Here is a 24968-nt window from a genome sequence, read left to right as displayed (position 1 = left end):
AAGTACTTTAGGAGAGAGCGATTAAGAGGGGATCATGAAGGATCCCAACACCGATACAACCAGAGGCAAAAAAAAAAAGAGAAACCATGCCACCAAAAAACAAGATTATTGAGTGTACTGATATTGGTTCCACATTACACTATTTTGGTAATCTACACAAAATATCCCCAACATGATTTCATTTGATTCTAGTATATTAATGAGCCAAAGCACAAAGTGCTGCACATTTCCTAACATAGCATCTTATTATCATGATTACATGGGTAGTTATCCATGCCGTTTCACATCAATTTAGCATTAGGTACAGTACACGCAAAGTATGTCACTTGAAAATAAACGGCAGTGAAAAGAATTAATTCCGCTACATTTGAAGAGCCAAATCTAAATGTTGCTTGGTTTCGTATCGATGCGAATGGATTTGCTATGCTGAGAGCCTGACACCATTTTTTATTTCTCCTGCACTGTGACTCAATGCTTGTCTGGAGTCTACACATATCTGTGGGTTCTCCCCTGTCTGCACTACCTATTGTGCGTGCTGTATGCCTTGTTTCTGTCTGTCCTCATGGGGGTTTGGACTGTTACATCACTGGCCACTGTCCTTGTTTCTGTGTGCTGTAGGAGAAGTGAGGTATTGAGCTCCTCTCCAGAAGACAGTGTGTAATACAGTGCTGTCTGGAGACTGACTGTTAAGATGTGCTGGTCTGTGTGCGGTTCTGACTGTTAACTGTTAGCTTCCACTGATGATGCATGTGGCAGTGTTTTGTGTTTTGTACCCTTGATGCACTTGGCCTGAACAGTCTTTGTATGTACTGTAGCAGCGTCTTGTTTCATTTCACCCATTTTGCTTTTTATGTTCCCTCTCTCCGTTATGCCATTACAGCAACTCATCTCATCCATCCATGCTTTCACTGTCGTCATTTCTCAAACATTTTGTAATGTATGTTCCATTTTGTGTATGTCACCAAGACACTTTCAACCTGCTCTAGTATGGATGCATAATATAAAAGCATTACATTTTAATGAGCAGCAGCTATTTAAAGCAAACATAAGTTTTGGTGGCATGATATGGCTGTGCATGTACCGGTCTTTTAACATCGGTGTTTTCCTTGTGTAGCTCACCCCAGCGTTCAAGTTTCCGGATACCAAGCTGTGAGTTGAAGGGGAGCAGCCAATGTGAGTGTGTTTGCGTGTGTAAAGTTTAGAGGGCAGAGGAGCGGAAAGAGATAGAGAGAGAAAATGAGAGGTAAGCCTTGTGAAATGTGCAGGGCCAATCGGAGCTAGTTTGCCAATTAGATCTCACTCTGTATCCCCCCTGCTCCTCCACTGCCCCTGATATGAACCCCAACACACAGAGGAAAGGTAACCTGTTGTCCCACATGACTGGCTGCACAGGACCCGTCTCTCACTCCTGTCTTGAGAAAGGTCAGTCAGAAAGGCCGAGTCTATTTCCTGGCCTCCCTGTGACTTTCTGATCTTGTCAATATAGGTACTGTAATGTATAGAGCACTATAGAGCATTAATGATATAGACCATTAATGAGCATTTCTATTGATTCAGGTCTATTGAAGATAGTTACTGTGAGAATTATTAAGGGTAAACAGAAATGTAATAAAATGTAGAGAAAAAAAAAAAAAAACTGTACCAGCATACAATGCTTTGCCCATGTTTGTGGACAGAGTATGGTTTGTCAATGATAATGTGATACTGTTTCAAATTTCAAAGCAATATATAAATGAAATTAAATAATACAATGACAAAAGAATCCCTCTGAAGTTTCTTTTAACAATTGATTTTTGTATGGTTGGGTAGCATCAGATAGAGGGAAACATTACACCAACTGATCAAGACTTAAAAGTATAATTTTTTTATAAACAGTATATTTTTGGGTTCATCTTCAAAAGTGCACACTATCTTTGGTAAGTGCTTTAAGTCATACATGCTCATCTTTAAGTGACTGTCACATACACGTCAGCATAAAGATGGAGAAAATAGAATATAAAATCTAACCAGCTACATATTCTAATATAAGTATTATTTACAAACAACTATTTGCATAGTTTCTTTGGTACTTTGCATTTTTCCCCGAGTGCGATTATCCTGAGAGTGACTGAATTGAATGAAGTGAGTGACAATTAACAGGAAACTTTTACATTGTGTGTCGTAATCTCGATCCTGCTGCACATTGAAGCAGGGGGGAATATAGACAGACATCAGTGGAAACAGATACTGTATGTTTCAGTACTCGGCCATCATCACAAAGCAATGCATTTCAGAAGCAAAATCAATCTCAAGTGCTAGTATTCCCTCCTGCTAAAGGTGACTCACACAGGATTTTGTCATTAATACGCCAAGTGTACAAAATAGGAACTCCTGTTCTCTCCATGGAAGAAATGGACCAGGTGAATCTAGGTGAAAGTTACACACTACCAGTCAACAGTTTGGACACACCTGATTGAATGTGGTATGTTTTTCATTATCTTAAAGCCGTTTTGATCTAAAGGCTTAAGCTTAAATGCTTCAATATATATAAAAAATAAAATATATAATATAAAATATAAATAGTGAAGTCTATGCCTATGTATGAATTTCTTTCCAAAGCCTTTGCCACCCTTTGCAAAGGGTGGCAAAGAATCTAAAATATAAGATAGTTTTGATTTGTTTAACACTTTTTTGGTCACTGCATAATTCAATTTGTGTTATTTCATAGTAATGATGTCTTTACTATTATTCTAAGATGTGAAAAATAGTAAAAATAAAGGAAAATGTATATCCAAACTTTTCACTGGTAGTGTAATTCTCTGGCTTTGACAAAAATGGATTGTACTAAAGGAAGCTCAACCCAATATGAGGGAGCTGTTCCTAATGTTTTGTGCACTCAAATCTTTGCTTAAGGTGCATTGTAATGATTACAAAAAAAGTCTGTATCTGCCTCTTGCTTTCATTTGGACTGAATATGGCTATTGTGGCTGAATAATTAACAAAATCTCAGAATTGCTTCTGTAGACTGCTAATGACAGAAAGCAACAGAGGGGAGAAAATTCAATCTGCCAATAGAAAGCTGCTCACAAGGGCCACAGAATGTAATTTCATTTCACTGTGATGTATTTTGTGAAAATCCTCAGCTACCATCTTTACATCTTTAAAAAAATGAATTTTGCTAATTGAAGCCTTCAGATGAAGAGCTGTACAAGTCAGTTTTAACTTTTCAGATGAGCGATCCCAAATTGCATTATCTACAGGCTGCAAGTTGCAGTGTCGCAGACATTCATATTTAAAGACGACAGAAGTTCTGTACTTTTAGGTCTTGTGTAACATTCACACATTGGATTACATCTCAATGTGCACTGGCTTACAGTTCTTCATTTAAAGGCTTCAATTAGTTAAAAAAAAATATCTCTCTAAATATATATAAGAATGCAACATACCACAAAGCCAGTACGAGTGCCTAATGTTGGGCCCTAACCTGCTTTTTAGCTGCATCATTTGAGCAATTTGTTTTACATTTTAGGCATGACTACTTTCCCTTTAATATTCTCAATTATTGTATTTACACGCTACAGTTACAAGTCCAATGCTAAATGCCAGCTTATGATGGTGAGCAGCGGTCCTGTTGGCTGGGCTTGGCCTAGCGCGAGTCCTCCCCAGTCTCCGGCTCTCCTGGTGGGAACAGCAGCTTCCTGAGGACAGGAGCGTAGAAGGGACCAAACACTGAGCGGTTGAAGTGGACGATTCGCCCAAAGGCCGTCCCCAGCTCGGCTAGCTCAGCACTCAGCAGCCTCAGGGAAGCGGGCAGTTCTGGACTCCTTTTAGTGGGGCCGGCCTCCAGCATGGCCTGGAGGAAGCCCTGTACTCTGTCTCCTAGGTGTTTGATCGAGAGAGAGAGAGAGAGAGAGAGAAAGTGTCAAAGGAAGCAGGCAGTTCTCTGCAGCAGTGCTGCCTGCAGCCCACATCCGATTATAACAAAATCCATGTGGACAGAGAGAACCCCATGTACAGTAATACATCACATTATAATACCTTTTAAACCACTGTATATATCATTTGAGCATATCACTGCTGTCAGGTGAAAATCTTATATCTCCACAGTGTCAACTTTTCAGAAACTAAGAAATACAGCCTTGTTTTTTAGCTCGATGACAATGCATTTTTGAGTTTATACAATGGGCTTTGAAAGGGTTTCATAAGGCCAAGAGGTCGGAGAATTTTCTCAACCCATAGAGGAAAATGTAATCCTTCAATTGAAGTGAAAGCATGGAAATCACCAAAATTGGAGTTATGAGGTTTTTACATGAAAACAGCAATATTCTATGTTGGGGAAGATCTGGCCTCATGTTTGGGATACACACGTGGAAAATATATATCCACACACTGGATTCAAGCTGGATTCAATACTTCAGTGTTACATTCCAGCCAACAAGGTCCGGCATTAAAATATTGGAAACGTGAATCCAATGTATGGGTGTATTTTCCCATCGGTGCTTCAAGTCAGCCTTTATCCAGCACATGACCTAAACGTAGCCGTGCACACTGCTACTCTCCCCCTCATCAGCAGTCAGCTGACCTATGAGTGTGCAGATGGGATTGTCGTGCTTCCACAGGTCCGATATCTGTCCCTTCAGCAGATCCTGGCTGTCCTGGGGCAGCGAAGGCCCTCCCTGGGTCGCCAGCGCCTCCTTCACCTGCACCACTACCTGCTCCCCAAGCCCCAGCAGCGCCCCCTTCAGGTCGGCTTCCCTGTAGCGTCAGAAAGCGCCATTAGACAAAGTACAGGTTCTCTGAGTCTACAAATGCTACTTATTCCTATTGAAGGCTTAGCTGATGAAGACTGTGATATACCGTCTGTTTGACATTGGACAAAAGTGTCTGCTAAATGACATAATGTAATGTACAGGCAGGCTTTCTTATATGTACTGTATATTATAACCTACTTCATCACTGGCTTGTGAATCTATCCATTTATAAAGGCCCTGGGACTCGAGGAACTCTATAAATTAGGCTCTATAATAATAACCTATTTCTCTCACAAGGTATTTAGATTAAATAAAATACATCTTAATAAAAGGGATTAAGCAAGGAATAGCCTGCGCTACATTTTATTGCAGCGTAGATCACAGAGCGTGTGTAGGTCTTGAGTATCACAAGCTGTTGTTCCACATTTATCTACTAATCATGACACGGCTTCTCTTGAACAGAAAGAATGAGGTTAGCCGGATCCGTTCTGACAAGCTAGCCGCCTCCTGTCACCTCCATCGGTTTCCCTCTCGTACATTACCTGTTCCCAGTGACAGCCAGTACATACATCACCGCATTCTCCTCTTACCTGGTGTGACTGCCCTCCAGCAGGGCAGTGACGGACTGCTTGAGTTTACCTACAAACCCCTGCAGGGAGAAAACGGCGCCCCCGCACTGAGTGCTGGTCAGCAGCAGTACCGACGCCTCCAGGACCAGAACCCTGAGCCTCTGGCCCAGCAAGTCCAAGCGGGCTCGGTCCATCAGCACAGTCTGTGTGTGGACGACAGAAAACACCCCCAGTCACCATTTAGTCAGTGTTTACACATCATATGGTGACTCACAGGAAGCTCTTTGGTTCGTCATTAACAGGTTAAGTTTGAGTCATTACAATGTTTCTACAGAAAACTAACAGCCATGTCTAGATTATAACCCTCTGGTTTTGGACACAATAACACTCCGCTGCATATTCTACAGCAGTGGTTCTCAAACGTTTTGGCTCTTGACCTCAAGCGATGCCTGCTCCTGACCCCCGTTACAGCCTGCATAGGCAGAGTGGTGAACAGTTCTGGTGAACTGTATCAGGTTGTTTCATTTGATGATCAGAGGAGGTCTAGAGGCTGAAAACTAGTCAGTATTTCACAAGAAAAAAGCACATTTAGAGAAAAATCATGTGTAAATGAAAATTTACACGTTAATGAATTTGTATAGTAGAATTTGTTTGTTTTTTCCTGTCCCAAAAATCATCTCGCAACCCCCCAAAATTACCTCATGAGCCCCTGGGGGGTCCCGACCCCCAGTTTGAGAACCATAGTTCTACAACACTACGGGAGCTCTGTGTGTTGTCATGTGTCATGCTATTACAGCAGGGTGATGCAGTGAGTAGGGAGACAGAGAATGTTGCCATGAACGATAAAAATATCACATACACTACCGGTCAAAAATTTGGACACTCATTTTTCGTTATTTTTATAGTAAAGACATCAAAACTATGAAATAACACACATGGAATTATGCAGTGACCAAAAAAGTGTTAAACAAATCAAAACTATCTTATATTTTAGATTCTTTAAAGTAGCTGCCCTTTGCCTTGATGGAAAGGCAAAGGCTTTGGAAAGAAATTCATACATATGCATCAACTTCACTATTTATATTTGTCTAAAAAACTAAATTCAAGCATTTAAGCATAAGCCTTTAGATCAAACTGGCTTTAAGATAATGAAAAACATAGTACATTCAATCAGTTGTGTCCAAACTTTTGACTGGTAGTGTAGATGAAAAGCCTAGGGTGATAGAAATGTGCAGGCCCCCCAACCAAACCGACCTCAGGATATGTCTGGTCTTGCGGGTCCCAGTGGAGCAGACTCATGTAGGCCCGGTGGAGGACGGCGGCGGGGCTGACTGGACCGCGGCTGTCAGGACCGGGAGACTCAGACAGGAGTCTGACAGCTGACAACTCTTCTAACACTGCTGCCTGAAGCCAAGTCGTTGTATTGTCCAGAGAAGCTGCAGAGTAATGGGAAATAAATAATACAACAAAAAAAACCCACACATAACATGTTGTGTACAATAACAAAACATTAAGATCTACTGCAGTGTCACTGAATTATCAAAGAGGATTCATGAGGTGTTTGGAGTGATACGAACGAACAAAGACGAGCATTTTATTCATGGCTTGTTCAACAGAGAAGCACTGGTGAAAAAACGGTGCCATCCGCCGTCTCCTGGGATCTCTCAAGTGTCTGTTTAGGGAGTTGTGGGAGCTGAAACCAGTGAGCTGCTTTTGCAACACGTGTTGGCTTCAGCAAAGAGTTTTTATGCCGACATGAGAAATCTACCTTTTGAAACAACTGACACCTACTGTAAACACCTACAAAAATTAAATGATTGCTGGCATGACGGGAAACATATAGAATGCTATTTCAATTATTAAAGATGTTACACAAAAAAATATGTTTGAGGTCATCTTTGTTTTAGAAGAAGAAAAAGAAAAGACTAACAAGATTTTTGGTAACACTTTATTTGGATAATCCAATGTTGATACTCAACTGACTATCAGGTGACAAAAGTGTCTTTTGCCTACTTGCTCTACAGACTATGTAACCCTAACCCTGACCTTAGCCAAGCCTGAACCTCATTATTTTCTTGGCATTTTTGCCTTTATTTGAAACTTCAAAGCAGAGTGAGACAGGAAAGATTGGGACAGAGAGAGAGAGAGTGAGAGTGATGACATGCAACAAAGGTCCTGGGCCGGATACAAACCAACCAACCCATTTTTAAACCACAACCCTAACCGGATCCTATTTCTAACCCTAACCCACACCATTGTGAGAATCACCATTGTGAGAATCACCTGAAACTCAGTAGACTTATTAGTGACACATTATAGTCACTTGATAGTAAGTTGAGTATCAGCATCGCACCATTCAAATAAAGTGTGACCAGATTTTTTGAATAAACCCCTCCTCACCTGGCTCCTTGTCCAGAAGCTGCTGGAACTTGGCCCTCTCATACTGAACGGCCTGCTGCAGCAGATGAGGCCTGAGGCTCTGGACGGTGAAGTTGACCATATCAGTCTTCATCAGCCCCAAGACACGGAAGATCTCCCTGAGGGAAGGGCAGGGGGTTTAGGTCAAACAGCTATTAAGAATCTAACATGGATGCTTTACAAGAAAACTACAAGTGTAGGTATGGATGAGCAAGAGGAAATATTTGAAGGTAAGTGGACATGGTTTAAAATTGTAGTTAATCATCCCTTCCTACCGAAACATGCTGTCATTTTCTAAGCAACATTTGGGTTATAGAGATGATAGCAGTGGGAAGATGTTTGTACTTGTGGTGCAGAGGTGGTGAGGTTTTATTTTTAATAGATTCTGTCTGATGTATAACGTTTACTTTGAACCTCATACCTTCCATCAAAGTAACACACTAACTAAAAACTGAATACTAACTAGAAATGGACAGATATCTTTAACCTGCATTAAAATTTGAAAAAAACGTAAAAAAATAAATAACAGTAAAGCTGCACTAGGCGACTTTGCGCGTTGGCAGCTTCAAATGACAGTGAGAAGTAACATGATACCAGGCGATCATGTAAAGTGACATCAGTAAACTGCACACAGCACGCTCATGTTTACCAACCCGGCCGCTCTGTGATGCTTTATACCAAAGGAAACCAGAGGGATGAGAGAGTCAGAAGATCCAACATTGATGATCCAGCTTTCTCTCCATGGAGCGCTCACTTGCTGCCATTTAGGAATCCCTCTTAAATTAATAATCCGCAACTTTTTCATACAAATAAAATGTCTGTTTTGCTACTCTCTATTGCCATTTTTATCATACAATAGTGATTAAACCTATACCCGGTTCATGAAAGCTTTCTCCTGAGAAAAATCCTCTTCTGCACAGGAGGAGATGCTTTTTATGTTTACAGAAGCAACAGCAGCGGCTTATTTGGCATAAATATCAGAAGGTAGAAGAAATAAGGAGCTGCAGTCTACACTGAGTGTCTTTATTATTAAACTATGTTGGGTCAGTGCCGACACTGAGTCCAAAAGACCAAAGCAAGAACCCCTTATCACCTAAGGTGTTGCAAAAATCAAGAAAAACAAGAATCTTAGCACTTTATGTTTCGATCTGTCACTTCCTGAAGTGTGCATACTGACACCAGAATTTCATTTGGCCAAATAGGACGAATCTACGGGGGCTAAATTAGAGGGGATGGGACGCTCTTCTCTACTGCAGCCTGATGAGACGGTTGTATTTTTACATTTTAAAAAAAATCTTGCCTAGTGCAGCTTTAAAGTGATGTTGAACTTTGGTTGTACCTTGGGTTGTGTAGCTTCCTGGCCATGATATAACCCTAAAATCTGTGATTCTCTGTTATCTGTTGCTCTGTTTCTTTCTCTCTCCATTCACTGCCATTGTATGGTAAAAACAGGCCTCAAAATCACACTTCTAGCACATAAACGAATGCGAACAAAGCAGATTCTGACAATATATTAAAAAAAAAACGAGTCATGCTGCTGAATTGTTTTTAAGTGAATCGCTTTCTTTATGTTTATTAAACCTTTCAGTTTCAACAGACCGGATTTTGGTGTTACACTGCATGACTAGTTTTTCTATATATTGTCAGAATCTGCTTTGTTTGTGTTTGTTTGTGCTAGAAGTGTGATTTTGAGACCTGTTTCGTCATATAGTGGCAGCGAATGGAAAGAAAAAAAACCCACAATTCTCCAGTCTTCTCTAGTGGAGCAACAGATAACAGAAAACCGCCAATTTTGGGGTTATTGGGTTATCCAATCTTCCTCTCCAACCAAAACCTACAGTCATTTTCCAAGCAGTAGTCTGGTTCCAGCTCATCATCAAACTGACAATACCGAGTCCCCCCTCACCTGAGGAGCTCCACAGGGTCGGCGAGGTCCCTCAGGGCCCTGATCTCTGGGTCGCGTACAGGAGCACACAGGGAGCCCATGGTGTCGATGACGTATCCTGCCAGTCTGTGGAGGTCCAGCGCCCCGTGATCAGCCTCCTGCTGGATCAGCTCCGCGTCCAGAACCTCGTCCAGCTGAGATCTCAGTCGCACGTGGCCAGGCAGCAGCAGGGACTGCAGCATCTAATGGAGATGAGACCACCGTTATTGTTGTTTATATACAGAAGGTTCATGTTCAGAAAATGGGTCTGATCTGTGTTGAAAGCAGGTATCTTGAAAGCAGGTATCTCGTTAATAACCCTGATGTTACACCCAGTGCCACCCACCATTCCTTTCCTCTAGCACCTAAACCAGGACTCTATGTAGAGGCTCAAACTAAATAATACAAGGGATGTTTACATCAGCTCTTGCTTATTGGTAAAATAAGTTTTGGGTTCAGTTTCAAAGGTGACACTATGTTTGGCAAGTCATACATCCTCATATTTAAGTCAATCTCAAGCACACCTCAAGTAAAATTAAACAAAACAGAACATGGTCATGAAATCTAGCCGGTTACATAGTCTAATGTAAGTATATTTACATTTGGGGTATTTGCATATTTTCTTTGGTACTTTACCACTTTTGGGCGGGTGTATTTGTACACACAAGCAGCAACTGCAATAAAAACTTGTAAGGAACAAAACACAAAGCAACCAAGGAACTTAAACCATGCCATCTTATGTAGCGATAAAAGATATACAATCAGTTTCCTAATATTGCACAATTTGCACAAATCATGTATCTCAAGGCTTCTTTAGTCGCTGCTCCTTCTTCTGCATCTACCATTCATGATTAAATTGGATTCAATAGGAGAAATCAATTATAGCTTTCACCTGGATTAATTTGGTGAGCATAGTTCATGGGAGAGAGCAGTGGGCTACACTCACCATGCAATATTTAAATGTAATTATTTCACTTTCCTTCATTTGAAGATTTTATTTATAGATATAGATATTTATAGATTACAACCACGTATTGAAGTTTATTTGAAGACTTAGGATAGCAGATAGATATTATAATGAAGTCTGACATCACAACTTTACCACTGACAAGGTTGGGGACCTTGGTGTATGTGTGTGTGTGTGTGTGTGTTTTGATGTGTTTTTCTTTAAAGTCTCATTTGACTCAGTGGACTCTAGGATATACTCAAGTATATTGTACACATCCGCAGTTTGATATATGAGAATGGGGTCAAAGGTCACAGCAGACCCCCCCCCCCCCCCCCCCCCCCAGCTACCACTAGCACTGATTTGATGGCAGATACACTTACAGTCTTGACCTCCTGGAGCAGAATGACAGCATGGCAGTAGTTTGGAGGATTGCTGTTCAGCTGCTCCTGCAGAATATCCCAAAACGCTCTGTGTACGATATCTGTCACTCTCCCCTCCAGGCTACAGATGAGAAAATGGTTGAAAAACAATTCAAAAGAGACACATCCCCTAATTGATTTACACTGAACCAAAATAAGAAGAATAACCGAGATGGGTTTAGTTGTGGTAGGTGTTTTGTGGTTTGTCTCGTCTTGCCTGTCTGTGGGCGGGCTTTTGGGTCTGAAGCAGAAGTCTCTGTTCACCACTATCTCATGCGCCAGGCTCAGGTTGGAAACACAATTTTCCAGCTCCATCAGATTGGATAATGAGGCTGTATTAGGTGGGCTGCCTGAGACAGGACACACACACAGGCAGAGAGAGAGAGAGGTGGGGGTTGAGATCTAATTGAAACTGCCAGTGTTAGCATTAATTCAATTATTAATGGTCCCCTGGTCTCCACACATGCCTGATAACAATAGGTATGATTGAGCTTTATTACCTGTCGGAGAGTCCAGCTTTTCAAGACATGGCACGTCACTGGGCGCGTCATCAGCAGCCTCCTCTCTGCTGTTATTTGGCATCTCAGCAAGAGACTGGATAGGCAGGGACAGTTTTAAATAACTCTGTACTAACTAACTCAATTAACTAGAATGTGGAATGTGGTAAACTATATAATCTGGTGATTTGTTTCTTGTTATAGGCTAACAGTAACACATATGTGCAATAACATTGTTACTATTAATAATAGTAGACTTTATTTGTAAAGCATTTTTTAAAATAAGTTTATAAAGTGCTTTAGCGAATAAAAGCAAACATACTTATAACATGAATTAAAACAGTATAAACGAGAAGGCACCATAAGATTAAAAAAAAAAAAACGTTTTTAAAAAAGATAGAGAGCAAACACAATATAATACTAAAAAAAATATATAGATTTACTGTAATGACAATATAAAATGCCTTTTGGAGGCTCACTTACCAAATGCTGGTCTTTAGGAGAATTGTTAGACTTCCCAAGATGAAACTAATCCTTGTACAAACACTGCAAAATTGTACTTTGTAATACTACTTTGTCATGTAAAATGCATTCACTGTTTAAAAGATACGTGGAACACCTGGAAAAAACATCAACATTCAAGTTTAAAACCGGGTCAAACCATTTTCTCCGTGACGGGGGGGGGTGTCTTTAAAATTATAGACGTTGTTTACGATATAACACTTGGTCGAAACCAGTGTTTCTGAATGTGACGCGATACAAATGAGACACTAAATGAGATTGTCTCTATTTCATGCATTTGAATGCACATTAGTGAAAAAGGCTGGTGGCTGAATATGGTTTGGTCCATGCTCAAATCAAAACAGTGGGCGTGCCGCTACTGTATGCTTCTGCTTCCCCTTTGCTCATGTCCGCCCCCTGGCCATATTTCACCACTCCAAACACTGCGGCATGTTATTGTTTTTTAAAGAAAACTCACGAGACTGGTTTCTTGTTTTATTTTATGCGCCACTATTGTGGAATAATGGGAACAAAATGGAAAGCAGGCAGCGTGTGTATACTGGCCCTTTGTATGACACGTACAACCAACAACAACATGATGTCTGAACAGCTGGAAATTTCCTGGTTCCCCCAAGCCAGGCACTTCTAACGGCAACGAGAAGAGACTGAGGAACAGTAGACCAGTGCTTCTCAACCTTTTTCATATCAAGGACCCCTAATTTAGCACACATTAGGGCCACGGACCCCCCCCATTTGATGAGATTTTGTCTCTCGGAACCAAATCTAAGAATATTTTTATTGTTAAATATGATTTTGTCCAGAATTCCATGACTATCTGTATTGTAGGTAGAGAGATAACAGTGAAACTATGATCAAAACAGTCATTCTTCTACATTCTCTAATTGTGTTAACTGCTTGTAAATGAAATAATGGTGAAGTTTAACAATTCATTAGTTTACTCTGGAACCCCCTCAAGGACCCCTGGTGGTCCCCGGACCTCATGTTGAAAACCACTGCAGTAGACCAACACTCAGACAGCTGTTGGTCAAAGCTCTGTTACTGGCGATCATTATGAATGTTAATATTGTCCTTTAGACATAAAACATAAAATTACCTGCCTCTGTGTCCCTTTCCCCCTCCACACACACACACAAAAAGTGGTCCAAGACAAAATTGTGTTGCAGATTATTTATCATTGAAAAATGTTGCGTAACAAATCCTTTTGTTGATAAATACAAGCATTTGACAAAGCATTATCTAAAAAAAGAAAAGTTGACCTTTCATCACAGCCACAAAACACAAATAGATATGATCATATTTTCATAAAAACATTAAAAACACCTCCCAAGCCATGATATTTACACATTTGCATATTTCAAAATATTGAACACCGTTAAAATTTTGTTTAAAAAAAGAATCATGTATAACTTAAAATAGCAAATGACATAGTTCCACACTGATTTACCATTCTGTTTCTCACCAGAGCTGCTATGTACAAATGCACCCAACCTCTTTTCATAGCTACGCAAACACAAGACGCACAATTTCCCTCTCCAGATTTAGCTCTTTAGGTAGACTGTCTTCGAAAAAAATAAGAAAATAAGTGCTGAAAGCAGGACAGAGCTTAAAAGAGCATCGCACCCACAGTGTTCCTGGGGTAACTTGGTGTCTGTCTATAAAAGTAGGACCAGGAATCAATAATTTATGTCATATTTTGGTAAATCACTTTGGAGAAAGGGCAAAAATCACTTCTAAGCGGTTTATATCTACAGGAAAAACGGTGAGTTCCTCACGAAAGGAAAATCAATGTCACAAAAGAAGCCGCTTAAGCGGTTTCTCGGCATTCAAGCTTTGTATTTGCGAGCTTTGAAGAGGCAAAGGAGCATCTATTGAATAAGGATGAGCAAATTATAGACTTATAAAGGCCTTCTTCTGTCCCCAGCCAGACACACACAATCTCTCTCTCTCTCACACAGACACACACAGTGTAACAAAACAGCACAAAATAACATGTATAATAATAATAATAATAATAATCACAATTCAGAAATTTATTCCGATGTACCCACATTTCACGTGTAAGTTTCTCCATTCAGCATCTACTCTGTTGCAGTATGACTCCACCTAGGCACAGCTGAAAAGGCTCTGGTCGTGCCCTTTGGCACTGCGTGTTGTTCTCTAAGGCAGTTAGTCTTTTTTACGGTTCACTGTTGTTCCCTTGTACTGCCATGGAGGTTGACAGTGTTCTGTTTTTTTTCTGTGGGCCAAGTCCAAATGTAGAAGGTTCTGCTGTATGAATCGGCTTTCATTTCCACAAGTATTCGCTTGTTAAACATGTGAGCATGCGAATTTTGGAGAAGACTGGACAAACTGTCTCTTCGGGGCTCCTTTCCCAATTTCATTGTTGTCTGAAACAACATTTCAGTCCAGTGGCAAAGAATTGTTTCACTCCCAGTGAGCACATGTAAACACAGACTAACAGCGTCCAGCTCACAAATGGCTCAGTGTGATACGAGAGCTCGAGCTACCTCTCTGATGAAACCACTATCAGCTCCACAAAATTTAAATGGTCACATGATTATCGAGCAAATACAAGTGAATATGAGCGATTCGCGGGGCTGGATCCAGGAAAGTCCAATTATGTATGGAGGGAACCAATCCAATAGTGGGGAGAGAGCGAGATCATAGTGCAGAGGTAAGGTAGTCATCAGTGCTGTGATGACGAATCTCTCGCCCTGTCCCAGAGTAGGACTCCTTCCCCCCTCTCACATGCTTACACACACAAAACACACGCATACAAATACTCACAAATGCACACAGATCAATGCATGTGTGCACATGTGCAGACACACACACACAGTCACACACACACACACACACACCCACACACCCCTTCCTGGCTAAGAGTCTTTGAGCATGTTGATGCGTGCAAAGATCTTGAGTGCAGGTCCGAGTTTAATGTTCATGGTGCTCATGAGGTGGTCCTCCTTTAGCAGGAGCAAGGCCTGTCCGTCAATCTCCTGAGAGCGAAACTCATCTGCTATCTCCTGGCAACCTGGAGGAACAGCAGAGGAAGAACAGGCTACAATCAATCACACTTATCTTCTCAGAACTTGAACAAGATCCATACACAAAACAGGCAAAAAATCTGCAGGGCAAAACTGATTGATTCTCTGTTTAAAGCATTTTGAGTGTGCTTCCTTAACAACCTGAGCATCAAAGACAGATAAGTACACGGGGGCTTTGGTTTACACCGCTGACCTGGCAGGGAACGGATGAACTCATAAACTTCTTCCACATTCCACTTGGTGGGGTCGTTGGGCAGGAAGTGCTGAGAGAGCGTAGGCACATCTCGGCCGCCGCAGCCCTCCTGGTCCGAGGCCCTGCTCGGCTGCCGGTGGACCAGGACCTGGGCCGGGGCCGGGGCAGGAGCCAGCGGCCCCGAGCTGGCGGCCGACAGCGGAGAAGGAGGCTCCTCGTAGCTGGACATGTCGGAGCACGGGCTGGACTCCCCCTGACTGGGCTGCGAGGGATGCGGCGAGGATACGGAGCCGCCCTGGGTCTGCTGTGGCGACGGAGACAGCTTCTGAAACACAACACCCAAAGACAGATTAGTTAGCCATGACGTCAAGACTCGGTATCCAAGAATTTATTGACTTATAACACTGTTGGGAAATTGTGTTAATCATAGCAAATATTAAAGGGGTAATAAATAAGATTTTTACTGCACCATAGCACAAAATGACCATAAAATATCTGGCAGGGAGTTGATAAGGTTCTTGGATCAATACCAATGACTCAACGATTATTTCGCCAGGTGCTGAGATTTCTGGCTTTCAAAACTCACTTACTGAACAAAAGCTCCCCACCCATTACAGTTTCAAGACACTCCCAATCCCCCCTTCATATTTCCAACTACTCGATGACGGAGGACGGTGCTACGAGTGAACGACCGTCGTCCCAAGACAGTTCGGCTAAAAAGCCTCGTTCAGAAATGAGTATTTTGCAGTATTTTGCATTGTGATATACGACCTCTTCACTCGACATTTCTGTTGGATCTCTGCTGCGATTAGCTAGATTACTAGTCTCTATTGTGAAAATACAACTTTATTGCTTGTGTGGTCACTGATAGAGATTGATAAAGGTCATAGATTACTTAATGACCCTTTAACGACAAAGGCAGAGGGAGAAAATCATCATCACTGATACAAATGATGTGCAAAGAATCACATTATCATAAAACGGCATGAGGGGTGAATAGTGCAGAGTATCTTCAATGGCGCGTTCTTGTGAAATGTGCAGTGGGTAGTGTATCTGAGGGCCATTAATATGCTAATGGGGAAGTCTAATTACAGTGATGGAATGTGTGTGTGTTTCTGGAGGTGCCGTACCTGTTTCTTAGCCTCGACACTGGGACGGCCCTGCGATCTTCGGCGCCAGCGATTCGTTGGCTTACTCCTCTCTGGACGGAAAAGACCTATCCGCTTTGTACAGCCCACATTGTACCTGTTTAAAAAGGTCCACAGCTGTTAGAGACGTTTTTCCCCATGGCATACGAGTGGGAGTCGATACTGTTTAAATGATAAAATGATAATATGGTGACTTGCCTCTTCGCACAAACCATCGAGCAGAATCTTTTAGAACCCTTGAACTTGTAGGCAAAGTCGACCCAACCGCAGTATTCACATGTCAGCTTGGGCACTTCCTCTTGGTCTTTTTCTGAGGGAGGATAAAGATTTCAGGAACATCAGTGAGACGCATTGAATAATAAAGAGTTTTGTTCCAAAATGAGACATCCACTCTTTGAAGAAAGTGAGAGCTACTCTTACGAAATGACTGCAATCTTCAAAGTAAAAGATATTTTGAAAAAACATTAGCTTATTGAAGACGTTTGCCTAAATGGATATGATGCTTTTTGAATGAAACTCGCCAAATTATGTAGATTTTACCAGTTCTTGCTTATATGTTTTGATTACACAACATTAAAGGATAAGGCTGGTGTTTTTTAATGTATTGCTTACCGTCAACAAATCCTATGAAAATAACAAAATCAGCAATGATTTTTTTGGCCAACAAGTCTCGTCCATGTAGCCGGTGCCCAATGAAGCCATGTCCCAGCAGCCATAGAACTCCATTGTATTAAAAAAACGATTAAAAACACGTCACAGAGCCATGCCGTTGCTCTGGGCAGCATATTTCATCATCACGATGCACCGGGCCAGCCGACTTTTTCCTCAAACAACTTAATAAGCCGGCTGTAAACACTTTGCATCTCAGGAAAGTAGTTCCGTAGCACCGAAAATAGTCCCCGGTGTAATGAAGAATTTGTTCCCATTTGAATTTGATTTGGTAATAACTACAACAGTCTGACTTTTCATGGTAACAGTTAGCGATTTTTAAAATTGACACTATGTCTTTGTGAGCTGTATTTAAAGGTTTTTAGCTTACAATTGGAGCCAATGCCTTCCGGGTTGACGGCTAAAAACGGTACGTGGGAAGTCAGAAAGTAACGGGAGTAGAGCAAACGCATTGTTGATTTTGTTATTTTCATAGGATTTGTTGACGGTAAGCAATGCATTAAAAACACCGGCCTTATCCTTTAAGTGACGTTTATGTAGCTGTTATCCAGGATGATTTGAATCCCCACTTCTGAGATCCTGGAAATACCTGGTTTGTTGGTTTGTCTTGGATTTTTGACAGTATCCTAGTCTGACTCAGACATTTCACAGGGAAAAGCAATTTCTATTTCTGCTCCAGAGCGAGCGGATGGTCAGTGCTGATTGCCTGGCTCCCATTCACAACTTCGTTCTCTTGGCTGCTTTCTGTGTCACACACAGGTACAAAGGTAACCAAATACTCCACAACAAACCAAGCAACCCCTGTGTTTTTGAACGCCTCCCTGGAATGTAATTGGGTGAAGAAATACAACATCTCTTGACTGTTTTTGGTGCCTTTTTTCCCACTTTGCAAATTCCATGGTGAGACTTTTCTCCTCCGCTGATAGAGTGCTAAACGAAGCTAGATCTAGGGTCTACAACCTACTAGTCTACGGACACAAAATTAACAGCTGTGTTTTGCCTCACCTGTTTGGTTCATGTCCTCAGGCTCAGAGTCCGTGGTGTTTGCTGGGTTGCTGACGGGGGTCTTGTCCGGGTCTGAGGAGAGCTGATGGTCCAGCTTCTTTGGGCTGTCGATGAGAATGGGCAGGCGCTCCACCTGGTGATAGGCAGAAGGCATTTACAACTGTACCAAAATGAAATGGTACGTGTTGCAGGCGTAAGGAACAATGGGTTGTGTTTGCTTTGACTGACAATATAGTTGGATTGCCTGATGTGGACAATTTATTGTATTGTGATGATTTTAATAGATATCACAACAACACTATGACTTGCAAAGACTAGTTTAAGTGTGCATATCCTTTTGATTTTTGAAAGGTTGTAGTCGGGCCGCTGAAAGGTTTTCAACACTTTCAGTGGCCCAACTACAGCTGTCTCCCATTTGACGACTCACTGATGATCAATCTCCTTGTGCCAAATAGTATCGATTAGCTTAAATGAGGTGTAAGCTTATCTGTTCAGACCCTTCTCAATCTCACTGTTACTGATTACATGTTTTGTAAAAATGCATTCAAAATGCCCATATTGCAGTCTAGACAGTGTAGATAGTTTTCTTTCATGGTGCAATATCAGTATGAATTCAATGTATTGTTCAGCCCTACAAAATAACTATAGTAGTAGTATGAGTGTAACTATTAGAGTATAACTAATAGACCTGTTCTTATTCACAATTAACTACCAAGTAGTGCAGGTACTAGGCATTTGCAACAGATGTCCAGTAGGAGGCAGTGAGTCCAAAGACAAGACAAGAAGCACTTCAAGTTTAAAATGTCATTGCATGTCACTGTGTTGCATCTTAACAGGATGTCATTCAGTGTAACACTTTTACTGATTAATGAAGATGGGCTGATAGAAAGGCATATAGATGCACTGAGTAGACAACACTACATACAGTTGTTTTTTATATTAATTTCACTTCAATCATGAAGGAGAGGACAGAGATTAAAGAAGGATTTGTATGCCTTGAGATGATTGAGACATGGATCGTGCAAAAGAACATGCAGCTCATCATTAGGAAGCTGATCCTGATGTTTTGTACTGGCCACAATATTTCCTCCACACACACACACACACACACACACACACACACACACACACACAACATCCACCTGTATTCTTTTCACAGCTGCAGGGTTCTACCGCACCATAATTAATGACTAAATCAAACAGTAGGCCAGAAACTGCTAGCTGTCACTACAACTAGTGGCCGAGTGTTTGCGTTTGCTTGCTGACAGCGCCGGCTCCCTGAGGGCACGTACACTGGAGAGCACGGTGGTTTTGGCTTGTTTACCGTGTCTGTCGCTGCTAGGAAAACTGTGTTGAGGGAGGGAGGGAGGGCACTTACACACACAGGGAACGGTTCGGCTCCTTCCTGGATGACAAAGCCTTCGATGACATGTGTGAGGACCTGGGGCTTGACGATGGCCTGGGGCGGCTTGTTCTCTCCATTCTGAGGCGTGCTGCCCGTCACGGTGGGCGCCTCGCTCTCATTTCCTGAGGTCATGGCTGGAGGCGGGGTCCCAGGTGCAGAACTCGGCCTCTTGGTAGAGCCTCCTCCTAAAGGAGAAATACATACAGCACTGCCTAATCAATAAGCTAGAATGTACTCTTTGACATGTGTTCACGAGTTAAGTAGTTTTGAATGAAAATGCCATTGAAAAGAATGATTTATACCAGGAATAGTAGTGGAGGTTAAACCTACCTGAACTCAGTTTAACCACCTTTTATTTGTGTCACAGAGTTAACCCATATTTTTAGGCTGCCATAAATCTTTTTAATGTAAATTCATAGCATTACCTAGTATCAAACTTGAGGATGAGGATGGGGTCTTTTGAGGAAAAACATGAATTAATGTTTTAATTGAAAATATAGTTGATTTTTGTTTATATAAGTGGTTGTTTTCTTTATGATGATCACAAATAGAGGTCATTGTTAATTTACCAATACATTACTGTGTATACCAAAATGGTATGCTGAGCAGATAGAGAATTCATTAGCACATTATTTACAGCTACACGCAAACCAGTATCCAATTCTATCCAGTATCCATCTACTTCTTAAAAGTCCACCTGCCTATTGGCATCGCCAGCACTGCTACCAAATCCCCAACAGCTCTACATTCTGAAGTGATCCACTCTGGCAAGTCAGGCATGCATGTCTACTGACGGAAGACTGTTAAAACTGACGAGATTTAGTGAATATTACACTGGGATGCAGCCTACACAGCTGATCCACCATGTATCACTCCTACAATTAGACTACAACCTACAACTTCTTCGCCTTTTCATTAAAACCCACAAATCGAAAGTAAACATCGAGCTGCCATGCTTTTTAAGACAACAACGTTGAGCAAGAAGTTTTCTTACCTACGTGCAAAGTTCCGATTTTTCTTCAGCGAGAAAACATGTGCCGTTTACTTGGGTTTGTTATTATGATCCGATAAGCAGAAAGCGACCCGCTGCTGTTGTTTGTGTGTAATCACGGTTGTAGTAGCGCTGCTCCGCCAACTCAGAGCTGCGGAGCGGCGCGAGCAACTGCGCTGCCACTTGAGGAGATTCCTAAATGAAAAGCTTCAATGAGGCGCCGCCTCCTCCTTTCCTCCCACAACCACTATCCTCGTCCCTCAAGGCTGCTGCTATTCATGTGAACACTGGCTTCATGTGGGCTGGGCTAGGTTCGCCTAGGTTTGTGACTGTGTAACACAGCCCGAAACGAAACGCAGTCTTGATCATGAAGTCATTAAAGCGACAAATAAATGTGGGGCAAGAACATGTGTTTTCTGCTCGTAGGCGGCTTGATCTGACCAAAGATAATGGCAAACCATTAAAATGACAAGAATGGAACAAATTTAGGCCTTTTCTTGTGAAAAGCTGCCATAACTTTGTAGTGTTCTCTGCAGATCATTAGGGATTCGTGCAATAATATGGCTTATCAGAGAAAGCTAGTAGAAGCTGTAGACTATTCTGCCACTCTTGGTGTTTATCCGCTCAGTGTGATGTGAATGTAGTGCAATCTGCTCCATGCAGGGTGTTAAGGACCTGGAGGCCCTGTCTCTCAATTTATTTACTTCAAAGAGAACTGTCAAAAAGCAGGGTGGGAAATGAACACTAATAAATTAAAACCTGATAAACTTTTGTCTACTCTGCCAGCCACTTTGGCAGACAAACTGCCATTGTCTGGAGGTTCTTTTATGTTCTTGAAAAAAATGAACAAATCTTATTTGGATGGTGAAACAGTGAAAACGTGAGGCGTATTTTAGAATCCATCAGCCACTGTGGCCAGTGGATGAAAAAACTAGTTTCCTGCTGTGGTGGTGAGCAGTGTACCTCCACTAAGCATCACACCCAGCTCACTGGCCATAAACAGCACTTTGTGGCTTTACATGTTTCATTTTACAAGAAATACAGTATGAGCAGTCTGCCCAACAATTTGAGGGAGAGAGAAAGTCATTACAGAAATATAGATTCCGCTGCAAAAAGAGTATAGCTGTTGCATGATCATGTACTTATCTCAATGATATTGCCTTTACCGAAGTCAAGTCCCATAATAGAACCTGCTTTAGCCCTTTTATCCAAACCAACTGGCAGACTAAATGTGCATAATAAGCAAAAATGCAGCAATGTAAAAATAAATTCTACTGACTCTGCAACATTTCTGGAATTTTCTTGTTGATGCACACAACTAAAAGCTTTTAAACCGGATTAGACTGCGCACAGCATCTCAGGTCCCTGTGCATCTACATTTTACAACTTGAACAAGCTTCGGTCCAGGATAGCAAAACATTCCAGTGTTTAGAGGTTTTTTTTAGCAACTACCATGATAGTCTGTTACACAAGCATGCTTCTGATACTGCCTAATGGTTAGAGAGACTGTCCCGTAACTGAAAAGTCACAGGTCCAATCCCTGCAACAGGCACTGTGTCAATTAACAGCCGTGTCCTTTCAAACTGTCACTGAGGAAAATAATGAAACACTCCCTGCTCACTTCTTCTGGATAAGAGTTTTCAGCTAAATGTCTGAGATGTAAATGTAAATGTCAGAGGCAACATGCACTGTGCAAATATCCACTCCCAAGAAGCTTGTATAACAATGTACAACTGTCAGTGCAAGTTAGATACAAGTTAGAAAAACACAACATCTTCATTCTGGCGCCTCATTAGGACAGTTCAAGACAGAGAAGCTTTGACTTTTAACTGTTTAGAAAAGTCACACTTTCAACTGAAGGAAGATGGAAACTTTCTGGCAATTAATTATTTCATCAACTTACTGATGAACAAGAAGATTGGCAGCAGTTTCACCTTTGGGTGTTTATTATTTATTTCGTTTTCAACAGTGCATGCTACTTCGGGCACACTAAATTTAGCAGACAGTACAAGCTAACTTTCCACCGTCTCTAAATCACCTTAAGACTACAGTATGCAACTTTTTGGCTTGACTCTGAAGTGTATTGAAAGTCTCAGCTGGTCAAGTTCACACTCAAACGCTTGTCACTCATTTGATGAGCTGTCTGCCTTGAAACAGCATCTAGCCTGAGGCTGAGGTAACTGCCATGTGTAATGACACCACAGGTGTAGAAGAAGTCGACCGTGAACGCAGCCAATCTGCAATTAAAAAACAAAACAAAAAAGCAATGCCAGTGTTTTTGAACTGGTCTTGTCTGCCACATATTTAGCTTCACTGTACTTTCTTTTCTTACTGCATTCCGCCATTGTTGTTGTTGTTGTTACTGTTGTTATGGCTTCTCTGCACTGTAGCCTCTCCTCAATAGCCACTACCAGCTCACTGCTGGCCACGCCCATACGACACACCACCACAGCAAATGGTATATATGCCCCAAAATGTCTCAAACATCATTAATAAACATTATCAGTCTGTGTGTCTGTGACCCTGGGTATACAAAATCCCGCCATTTGCCTGAAACTGGGTTTTCAATAATGTTCCCAACGTTTTGGGACGTATACCTTTTGCTGTGGGTGTGGCCAGCAGTGAGCTGGGCTGTGGCTATCAAGGTGAGGCTAGCGGCCACAGAGCAAGGAAGTCATAGTAACAACAATTGCGGAAAGGAGTAATAAACAAAAGAAGAAAGCTAAACGTGTCACACCTGTTCAAAAACATGGGTAAACATCGTCATTGCTTTCTTTTTGGGCAGATTGCAAGTGTTTGGGTGTGAACTTGGCTAACTCGGGGGGGGGGGGGGGGGGGGGGCAGCGCTGACAATACACTTCCAGCCTCATGGCGAAAAGTTGCATATTGTAGCTTTAAGTACTTTACACACAGTATTGAAACTGCTACCTATCTTCTTGTCACAATGTTGGTCAAAGAGTTTATTTGTCAAAAAGTCAGTGTACTCTCTAAAGAATGATTTAGGCTTGCTATATCCATAGCAAAAAAACATAAATGCCGATTCATTACCTTGTGGCTGGACAGCTGGTGTGGCTGGGTCGACCTTGGGCGGCTCTATAGGCTTGGCGGGTTGTGGTGGAGAAGGGGTGGGTTGCCGCAGCTGCTGCTGCTGTTGCTGTTGCTGTTGCTGTTGCTGCTGCTGCTGCTGCGTAGCGGGCGCTGGACAGGTCTCTCTGACCACCAGTGAGGTTGGCTTATCTTTACTCTCCTGGACCAATCGAGAAGCCTAAGAAATGCATTAGGAACAAAAGGTAGAGGAAGAACAAATGAGAAAGGATAACTGAGAATGTAATGAAAAGACAGATTCGGAGAGCCACTGCAATGGATAATGTATGTTAATGCTCTACTATTAGCTCATAGCTAGTGGTGGGAAGGAATGGAAGTTTATTTTTTGAGAATTGACTGCTGTTTGCCCATATTTGAATGAATTTTCCCAAATATTTGTGGTGATCCAACAAAAATATGTAACTAATCCTAAATAATTGCCTCACTGGTAAAAGCCTCGGCTTTCATCAGCTGGCTGTAGGTAAACACGCAGCTAGAGCATTAACATCATGCGTGCCAAGTGAAATCACTTTTCAATTTATTTTGACACGCATCATTTTGCTGTTAATCCAGCCACAATTACAGTAGCTGTCCAAACTTGCTCACTTGTGTCAAGACATTAACTGTTAATACAGTCATTAATTGGACATAGGAGAATGGGAAAGTCCCTGCACTGTGTTTATAGCAACATTAGCTCTGCTTTTTTGGTTCTGCCAATAGTTTACTTTTTTTAACCATCTCTGCTGACAACATTTCAATGAAAACGGACAATTTTAAAAGTCCTGCGTGAGTCTTCTTCAGCAATACTTCAAGTATTGAGTTATTCTCACTGTTGGTTGTATTTGTAGATTGATGGCAGTGAGCTGGACTGGCTGGGCTTTGGTGTGGCTGAGGGAAGAGTGGAGGGCGTGGGGGCTGATGGTGGAGTGGAAGATGGTGGCCTGCTGGCTGGGCGTGGAGGGCTGGTGAGGAGCAGGCTTGGGCAACACAGGCACAGGGTGCTGCGATGGCTGAATGGAGGCCGTCTGCAGCAGCTGGCCCTGGGTCCTTTGGGAACCTTGGTTCTGATGGACCACAAACTGCTGCTGCTGCTTGTGCTGTTGAACCAGGGAGTGGGGCTGGATCTGGGTATATGCTGGAACAAGAACAGGACACTGACAGTCAGTTTTAGGAATGATGATTTTTAATGCTATAGATTCCTACTCAGGGCAGGTAACTAACTGTTGTGTATCAGTCACAGACACTTCTATTGTATCCCAAAATCCACCAGCCACATTGCCTATTTTACCAGTCAACTTTACTTTTAGAATAGAACAGGTCCTACAAACAATAGCTGGTTACATGCCAAAGTGGCTGGTGGCGTAGTGAAACTACACAGCAAAAGCCAAAATTACCAGC

The 24968-nt window shown here is 41.9% G+C and overlaps 3 protein-coding genes across 4 annotated transcripts in view; 1 reads left to right on the top strand and 2 right to left on the bottom strand.

The window, feature by feature from the left end:
- Positions 1 to 1743, top strand: part of anks1ab (ankyrin repeat and sterile alpha motif domain containing 1Ab) — a 38192-nt gene extending 36449 nt beyond the window's left edge. Inside the window, exon 12 of the mRNA XM_078283671.1 lies at positions 1115 to 1743. Coding sequence (XP_078139797.1) covers positions 1115 to 1153 — 39 coding nt within the window. The 3' untranslated portion in view covers positions 1154 to 1743. The remainder of the gene's footprint in view (positions 1 to 1114) is intronic.
- On the bottom strand, positions 1649 to 12116 carry LOC139915316 (T-complex protein 11-like protein 2). Of its 2 annotated transcripts, XM_071903904.2 has the most exons (10): positions 11990 to 12116; positions 11510 to 11603; positions 11227 to 11359; positions 10971 to 11091; positions 9624 to 9844; positions 7700 to 7836; positions 6554 to 6735; positions 5321 to 5502; positions 4562 to 4734; positions 1649 to 3858 (listed from the first exon to the last, which is right to left on the bottom strand). In XM_071903904.2, the coding sequence occupies exons 2-10, from the start codon at positions 11589 to 11591 to the stop codon at positions 3626 to 3628; spliced, it is 1464 nt and encodes a 487-aa protein (XP_071760005.1). In that variant the 5' UTR covers positions 11592 to 11603; positions 11990 to 12116; the 3' UTR covers positions 1649 to 3625. The 2 variants fall into 2 exon arrangements, with proteins under 2 accessions (XP_071760005.1, XP_071760006.1); XM_071903905.2 differs by lacking the exon at positions 11990 to 12116 and having other exon boundaries at positions 11227 to 11355; positions 11510 to 11523.
- A 1064-nt stretch (positions 12117 to 13180) lies between these two features.
- Positions 13181 to 24968, bottom strand: part of phc2b (polyhomeotic homolog 2b (Drosophila)) — a 33788-nt gene continuing 22000 nt past the window's right edge. Inside the window, exons 8-15 of the mRNA XM_071903937.2 lie at positions 24401 to 24705; positions 23535 to 23751; positions 19469 to 19680; positions 18091 to 18223; positions 16615 to 16726; positions 16399 to 16513; positions 15269 to 15593; positions 13181 to 15062 (exon numbers count right to left, since the gene is read on the bottom strand). Coding sequence (XP_071760038.2) covers positions 14908 to 15062; positions 15269 to 15593; positions 16399 to 16513; positions 16615 to 16726; positions 18091 to 18223; positions 19469 to 19680; positions 23535 to 23751; positions 24401 to 24705 — 1574 coding nt within the window. The 3' untranslated portion in view covers positions 13181 to 14907. The remainder of the gene's footprint in view (positions 15063 to 15268; positions 15594 to 16398; positions 16514 to 16614; positions 16727 to 18090; positions 18224 to 19468; positions 19681 to 23534; positions 23752 to 24400; positions 24706 to 24968) is intronic.

The sequence above is a fragment of the Centroberyx gerrardi genome, chromosome 5 (assembly GCF_048128805.1).
Source record: "Centroberyx gerrardi isolate f3 chromosome 5, fCenGer3.hap1.cur.20231027, whole genome shotgun sequence".
NCBI classification, from domain to species: domain Eukaryota; kingdom Metazoa; phylum Chordata; class Actinopteri; order Beryciformes; family Berycidae; genus Centroberyx; species Centroberyx gerrardi.
The sequence above is the reverse complement of the archived record's forward strand: the minus strand, read 5'-3'. Positions and strand labels throughout refer to the sequence as shown.

What these genes read in the sequence shown, in the direction of transcription:
- LOC139915316 (XM_071903904.2), bottom strand. Translation starts at nt 11,591, where the DNA reads ATGCCAAATAACAGCAGAGAGGAGGCTGCTGATGACGCGCCCAGTGAC. An exon ending in GACCCTGTGGAGCTCCTCAG is followed by an intron (nt 7,837 to 9,623) that starts GTGAGGGGGGAC and finishes CCCTTCCCTCAG; the next exon opens with GGAGATCTTCCGTGTCTTGG. An exon ending in GCTTCTGGACAAGGAGCCAG is followed by an intron (nt 6,736 to 7,699) that starts GTGAGGAGGGGT and finishes ATTACTCTGCAG; the next exon opens with CTTCTCTGGACAATACAACG.